The sequence below is a fragment of the Mandrillus leucophaeus genome, unplaced genomic scaffold, assembly GCF_000951045.1.
Source record: "Mandrillus leucophaeus isolate KB7577 unplaced genomic scaffold, Mleu.le_1.0 Scaffold416, whole genome shotgun sequence".
Lineage (NCBI taxonomy): Eukaryota > Metazoa > Chordata > Mammalia > Primates > Cercopithecidae > Mandrillus > Mandrillus leucophaeus.
Window position 1 is genome coordinate 909,386 of NW_012104432.1, and position 7,683 is coordinate 917,068.

General features: G+C 44.4%; 1 protein-coding gene across 1 annotated transcript; it reads left to right on the forward strand.

Moving 5' to 3' along the window:
* Nucleotides 1-976: 976 nt before the first annotated feature.
* On the forward strand, nt 977-7,683 carry LOC105548600 (trafficking protein particle complex subunit 12-like; the record flags this gene model as incomplete). Its single annotated transcript, XM_011992687.1, has 2 exons — nt 977-1,134; nt 7,374-7,683. A coding segment is annotated over exon 2 (306 nt), but the record flags the coding sequence as incomplete, so codon positions are not given.

Here is a 7,683-nt window from a genome sequence, read left to right on the forward strand (position 1 = left end):
CCTTTTCCACCGGGGCTCCCAGGACCCCGCACCTTTCCTCAATTTCTGTGATTAGCTTTCCCCTGTACCCTTTATTGATCTCCGTGACGGAAATGGTTGGGTCTGGTTTTGCTCAGTTGAGCACGGCACGTGGTATGGAGTTAAGGCTGGATGAATATCTGTTGAGTGGATGAGATTTTAGAGATTACATTAGAAATCAAGCAGGCCGGGCGCGGTGGCTCACGCTTGTGATCCCAGCACTTTGGGAGGCCGAGGCGGGTGGATAACAAGGTCAGGAGTTCAAGACCTGCCTGGCCAACACAGTGAAACCCCCTCACTACAAAAAATACAAAAATTAGCCGGGCGTGGTGGCACGCGCCTGTAATCCCAGCCACTCGGGAGGCTGAGGCAGGAGAATCGCTTGAACCTGGGAGGGGGAGGTTGCAGTGAACCGAGATCGCGCCACTGCACTCCAGCCTGGGCGACTCGGTCTAAAAAAAAAAGGAAAGAAAGAAAAAGTAAGAAAAGTAAGAAAGCAAGTAAGCAATGGCCCAGACGTGAGAATCATCCTTTTCAACCGCTCCGTTTGCCGATATTGCGGAGCTAACAGGGCCTTCATACTTCGGGATTAAATCCACCCACCTATCACTGATATCTTTATCATCAATTTTATTATGCAACTACTGCAGCTGCATGGTAAGAAACTTACAAAATACAGATAAACACAAAGACAAATCCCTAAAAACACTGATTTCTAGGCTATGCTGGCCAATAAAAATAGCCTAAGGGACTCCCTTTCACCCGCCGCATCTGCCACAGGCTTGCCTATTGCCTCTGAGTGACAGAATCAGGCTAGATGGAGTGTTGTCTCCGTTCCCATTTCCAAGTACAGGGTCCGTTTCCCTCAACTACCGGCTCCTGGTTGCCTAGACGCGTTCACACCTTGGGCTCCAGGCCCCGCTCGCAGCAGACGAACCGGAAACGAACCCCATTTCCGGCCTGGGACCATGGCCACGGGTTCCTGCACCAAGCATGCGCGGAAGTAGGCGTGCCGCGGCCCGGCACGCGCAGGCGCACAGGGCTGCCCGGGCTGCTGGTTCCTCTCCGATTCCCGGCTTCTGTCACCTTCTTCTCGGACCCTGGTCACGGCCGCAGGTGACCCCCTTCCCCCAGCCCCAGTGGGCGGGTGGCAGGTGAGGATCAGGGCCTCGGCAGTGAAGAGGGGATGGGACCGTGTAGAGCCTCCTCGGGGAGGGAGCACGCCGGCCTCGGCCTCAGCCCAGGGGACCTTCTCTGGGGCCGATGCTAGAGTGGGCGTGGGGTCCGGGCGCGGGGTCGCCTGCCACCCGAGGGCGTCTGTGCTCCGCGGGCCTTGTGCCAGGCTCCACGCCGCCGCGGCCCTCGCGCTCCACGTCTGCAGAGGGCTGGAAGCGTCTCTGCAGCCCGCGGAGGTTACAGGGAGGGGAAGCTGGTGCGAAGCGGGTGGGAAGCTACGCGCTGGCGCGCGTCCAGGCGTCCCCGAGACCCCCAGCTCCAGGCTCGGTGCCAGCCTGGCCCCCCAGCAAGCCCCTTAACTTCTCTTAGGCTTAATTCACCCTCCTGCGGAAAGAGGTTACTAATGACCTGCCTGCCAAACACAAAAAAGTGTTTGGATTCAACACTTTTGTTTCATTAACATGTTTTTGAATATACAGAGTCATGCTGTTTATTTTTCTACTCATTCTTTGTGCAAAATTGTATTTGCGAGATCCAAACATAATTTATATGTTAGATATGGAACAGTTCACCACTGATTTTTACTGCTATTTTAATATTTTATGTTTTAGTATACCACAGTCTACTTATTTACTTATTACTGTGTCTACAAGCAGTGTTTATTTCCACTGTTTTTTTCTCTTTTTTTTTGAGATGGAGTCTTGTTCTGTCGCCAGGCTGAAATGCAGTGGCACGATGTCAGCTCACTGCAACCTCTTCTCCTGGGTTCAAGTGATTCTCCTTCCTCAGCCTCCCAAGTAGCTGGGTCTACAGGCGCCCGCCACCACGCCTGGCTAATTTTTTGTATTTTAGTAGAGACGGCGTTTCACCATGTTAGCCAGGATGGTCTCGATTTCCTGACCTTGTGATGTGCCTGCCTTGGCCTCCCAAAGTGCTGGGATTACGGGCGTGAGCCACTGTGTCCAGCCTGCTTTTTCTTTTAGGACTTAGAAGAAAGGTATTTTGATTTGTTATTTATGGAAGTCAGAATCATAGCTTACACTGCTCATGTACAGGTATTCCTCCATGGTATGTATCTAGCAATGGAATTGCTAGGTCCTAGGTACTATGACCGCATATTAATTGTCTCAACCAAGACTCCTTTAAGAGTGAAAGGAGACACTTAATGATTTTACTGAGGCCAAGCACAGTGGCTCACGCCTGTAATCTCAGCACTTTGGCAGGCCAAGGCAGGAGGATCACTTGAGCCCAGAAGTTTGAGACCAGCCTGGCCAACATATTGAGCCCCCATTTCTACGAAAAATACAAAACTAGCTGAGTGTGGTGGCGCACACCTGTAGTCCCGGCTACTCCAGAGGCTGAGGCAGGAGGATGGGCTTGAGCCCAGAAGGTAGTAAGCCACCATCGTCCCATTGCACTCCCGCCAGGGTGACAGAGCAAGACTGTGTCTCAGAAAATAACAATACTAATAAAATAATAGTAATAACTTAAACCATGGGTGAAAAATTGTTCTGGGAAAAATAAAAATGTATAGTTATTGAAGTGATAAGATACGTGCTTTTTAAACTTTGCTAGATAATACCAAGTGGTTTCTCAACAGGGATGTTCAAAGGTACACCCCTTTCAGCCCTGTTGCTTATTTTCCTTAAGGATCATTTAGTATCCTATTATTAATTTGTAGGAATTCTGTATTTATTCTTCATGTTAATCCTTTCTCAGTTACATTTGTTTGTTTCCCTTTTTATAGATTCTTAATGATACATTTGTTTGTTTCACTTTTTTTAGATTTTTCATGATAGAACTTTCCATTTTAATATAGCAAATGTATCCATTTTCCCTTTATGGTTTATACTTATTTATTAGGCCTAGTTTATTATCTTATATTTTCTTTTGAAAGTTTTGAAGTTTTGCCTTTCACAGTTAATTTTTTTCTCCCCCGAGATGGAGTCTTGCTCTGTCACCCAGGCCGAAGTGTCGTGCCATGATCTCGGCTCACTGCAACCTCTGCCTCCTGGGTTCAAGTGATTCTCCTGCCTCAGCCTCCTGAGTAGCAGAGTAGCTGGGATTACAGGTACCTGTCACCACACCTGGCTAATTTTTGTATTTTTAGTAGAGATGGGGTTTTACCATGTTGGCCAGGCCCGTCTTGAACTCCTGACCTGGTGATCTGCCCGCCTCAGCCTCCGAAAGTGCTGGGATTACAGGCGTGAGCCACCGCACCCGGCCTTCACAGTTAAGTTTTTAATGTCCCTGAGATTGATACTGTGTCTGAGGTGAGGCAAGATTCCAAGTTTGTTTTTTCCCAGATGCATGATTTGTTGACACATCACTTGAGGGAAATCATCTCTTCCCTTAATGTGTGCAACACATTCCCTTGTGATAGTTCAGTCTTGTTTTCTGTTTTGTTTTGTTTTTTGAGATGAAGTTTTGCTGTTGTTGCCCAGGCTGGAGCACAACGGCACGATCTCGACTCGCTGCAACCTCCGCCTCCCAGGTTCAAGCAATTTTCCTGCCTCAGTCTCCCGAGTAGCTGGGATTACAGGCACCCGCCACCACGGCGGGCTAATTTTTGTATGTTTAGTAGAGACAGTGTTTCACCATGTTGACCAGGCTGGTCTTGAATTTCTGACCTCAGGTGATCCACCCTCCTCGGCCTCCCAAATTGCTAGGATTACAGGCATGAACCACCGTGCCCGGCCCAATAGTTCAGTCTTTATACCATAGATTTTTAATGTATTCTACATAAATAATCATACATGAAGAATGAAGGTTTATATTTTTTTCTTTTCAGTTTTTATTGTAGCTTTTAGTTATTTTTCGTGTCTTAATCCTGCCTGAGGCCTCTAGTATTAGGCAGCATAAAAATGTTGAAGAGGACATCTTTATCTTTTTTCTACTTTTAAAGAGAAAGCTTTAAACGTTTCACCGTTCATTTGAGGTTTCCTTTAGGTTTTTGGTAAGTACCCTTGATTGCATTAAGGAGGTTGCATTCTGTTGCTAGTTTGCTGACAGGTTTTATCTTGAGCAGATGCTGAATTTTATTAGATACTTTCTTGTGCATCTATTGAGATAGTCACGTACTTTTTATTATTTAATCTATCAGTGTGTTGAATTGCGTAAAAAGATTTCCTAGCATTAAACCAACAGTACATTTCTGGGATAACCTGAGTTTGGTATGAAGATAAATACATTGCTGATTCAGTTAGCTAATATTTCAAGATTTTTGCGTGTGTGCTCATGAGTGAGATGATAGTTTCCCTTTTAGTATGGCCTTGTCATATTTTGGTCTCAGGATTATGTTAGCCTTATAAAGTGAATTGGGTCATGTGTCCTTTTTCTTCTCTGCAAGAATTTTTGTACTGTAGGAATTATCTGTACGAAATCTTTGGTAGATTTCACTGGTAAACCATCTGGACCCTATATTTTCTTTGTGGGAAGACTTAACTACTAGTTGTACTTTTTTTATGGTTATAGATCTGGTCATATACACATGGTTATTACTACTGTCTGCTTTACATTTGAACCTTACATTGGAACAAGATTAGAGTACGGAAACCCTTGAAGTGAAGAAGCTATTTTGCTAAAAATTATATGTCCCTTGTAACAAAATCTAATGTATATAATTTATATAGATGTAACTTTATAATGTGTCTTCCCATTCATAAAAGCGTCATCTAAATCATGTTTTGTATCATTTTTATTTGAGCATTCCTCTTGATTTTCTAGAGAAGAAACCCTCAGATCCTTACAAGCATTTTCCTGCATCTAGATTTTATTTGTGTGAAAGCAAAAGTGATCATCCCTGCCCTAAATTATTAGGGCTTTTTATTACTTTTGTATTTACTTAAGAATAAAATTTATTTTTTTATTCTCTTCTCAAAAGTGGTCTGCAGGTATTAATGAAAATTTTGGACATTCCTATTTTATCAGTTCTCTTTAATTTACATTTTATAAAGTTTTTAAGCTTTATAATTTAGAAGCATTTTACCTTAATTTTTATTATTTTGGTAATTTTTTCTAGGCGATGTTCTTTGTTATTGTATCTCTGATAAACAGATTTCCCTAAATCTTAGACGTTTAAAGCAGCTTCATCTTCATAATAGTAAGAATTGTTTCTTAAAAAATGTTTCTTCACAAAGGCAATACAACTTTTTAAATCTGTGAGATTGAATCAGAATTAGCTTTAGAACCTAGAATCTTGTTAGGGCTGAGGGGAGATGAGAGGGAGGGAAAATCCCTTTCTCTCATCATTAGCGTATATGGAAATAAATTCTTATTTCTAAAATAAAATATGCAGACCACGGTAGTGCCTTCAGGTCCTGCTGGGAGACTCCAGAGGGCACTGCCTCAGGCTGCTTGTTTGCTCCTTGTGCCCAGCCTCTACCCCTGTGCAGGTGGGACCTGAAGGAGCAGCCTTAGCATGCCCAGGGGGCTTCCCCCTTTGGGGTTCTAGGGCAGTTTGTTCTTCGGGCTCGCGGTGAAACATGGCAGGAAACAAAGGTTTTACTCCTTTTCATTGGATTTTTTTATTCATTTGCACTTAACAATTATTGGATGAATGCATAAGGGAGTTAGTAACTGACCAGGCTGAACCAGAAACTTCTTCAAATGTATAACTTGGATTAACTACTTTAAAATAATGCTTTGGGAAGGCCCACTCTTTGGGAATACTGTGATGGAAGTGCTGACAGTGAGAAAAGGGTAGTCTTATCTAGAGATCAGCTAAGTGTCATTTTTTAAGCAAAAAAGGTACGTGTTGTTTTATTCTGAAAAAAATCCCTTATCTTTTATCATAGTCTCTTAGATTTCCTTAACTTGAATTTGTTCACTATGAGAGTAAAACTACATAAAGTAAAAGTTTTTCAAGGAAAGGAACAAATACTTTTTTACAGTTCGAGCTCTTTGTTTCATTCTGTGGCCTCTACCAGCCAGTGGCCCCTCAACAGGCCGGCTTCGGCTGGTCCTGGTTTCCCCACTCACTGGCTACGTGATTTTGGCTAACATAGCCTCCCAAGGCTTCAGTGTCCTCATCTGTGAAACGAAGACAGTGCTAGCAGCTATCTCGGAGTGTTGTTCTGAGAATCACATAGGCATATGTGTATACAGCCAGGGGCATAGTATGTGCCGATAAATGTTAGCTAGTTGTGTTGTCAGCTTCAGCCATCAGTGCTTAGTGAGCGTGCTGTTGTTTTCTTACTGTGTAAGTTTTTCATGTCATTCTCACTGTCTCAGATTTCCAGAGTTAGGCAGATAATATAAGCTGGGCCAGGGGGGCGGACAGCATGGGGAAGAGTGAAAAGACTATTATAAATTGAAGAGTCTTGGGAGAGGTTCGTGGAAGAGGAGGGACTTAGCTGAGTCTCAGAATAAAATAGTGTTTATATGGCTGGAACCTCACACCTATTGGAATGGCTACTATGAAATAAAATAAAAACAAAATAACAAGTGTTGGCAAGGATGTGAATCCGAACGCTTGTCCGCTGTTGGTGGGAATGACAAATGGTTCAGCCACTATGAAAAACAGATTTTTGGTGCCTCAAAAAAAATTAAAAATAGAATTACCATATAATCCAGCAGTTATTTCTAGGTATATACCCAAAGTGATTGAAAGCAGGGTCTCAGAGAGATATTTGTACACCCACGTTCATTGCAGGAGTATCCACAATAGCTAAAAGATGGGAGCAACCCACATGTTCATCAGCAGATAGCTGGATAAACCAAATGTAGTGTACGCATACCCTAGGTATTTTCCATCCGTAAAAAGGAAGGAAAACAGACCAAACTGTAGTGTAAATAGCCCTTGAGGACTTCATGCTAAGTGAAATCAGCCAGTGAGAAGAAGACGATTATCAGGTGATTCCACTTACTTTATAGTGGGATGGTGGATGTTCTGGGCAGGGGGAGATGGGTATACGGGGGGATGTTTGATGGGGATAGGATATTAGTTTTGCAACATGAAAAGTGTTCTGGAGATTGGTTGCACAGAAATATAGATGCACTTAACACTGCTGAACTTAAAGTGGTAAATTTTATGTGTATTTTACCATAATCAAAAGCACATGGATAAGAAGCTGGAGAAATGGAAGTCTGAGTCATTTGAGTCTATAAGCAATAGGCATTTTTCGGTTAAGATAAACGAAGATCACACTGAGGGGCCTTCTTTCTGTCTTTGCTTTCAGGGGCATGGAGGACGCTGGCGGCGGCGAGGAGACCCCGGCCCCGGAGGCCCCGCACCCCCCTCAGCTCGCGCCTCCGGAGGAGCAGGGGTTGCTGTTCCACGAGGAAACCATCGATCTCGGCGGAGATGAGTTTGGATCCGAAGAGAACGAGACGGCGTCGGAAGGCTCGAGTCCTCTCGCGGACAAGCTGAACGAGCACATGATGGAGAGCGTCCTCATCTCCGACTCCCCCAACAACAGCGAGGGCGACGCGGGCGACCTGGGCCGAGCGCGGGAAGAAGCTGAGCCCGGAGGGGAAGGCGACCCGCGC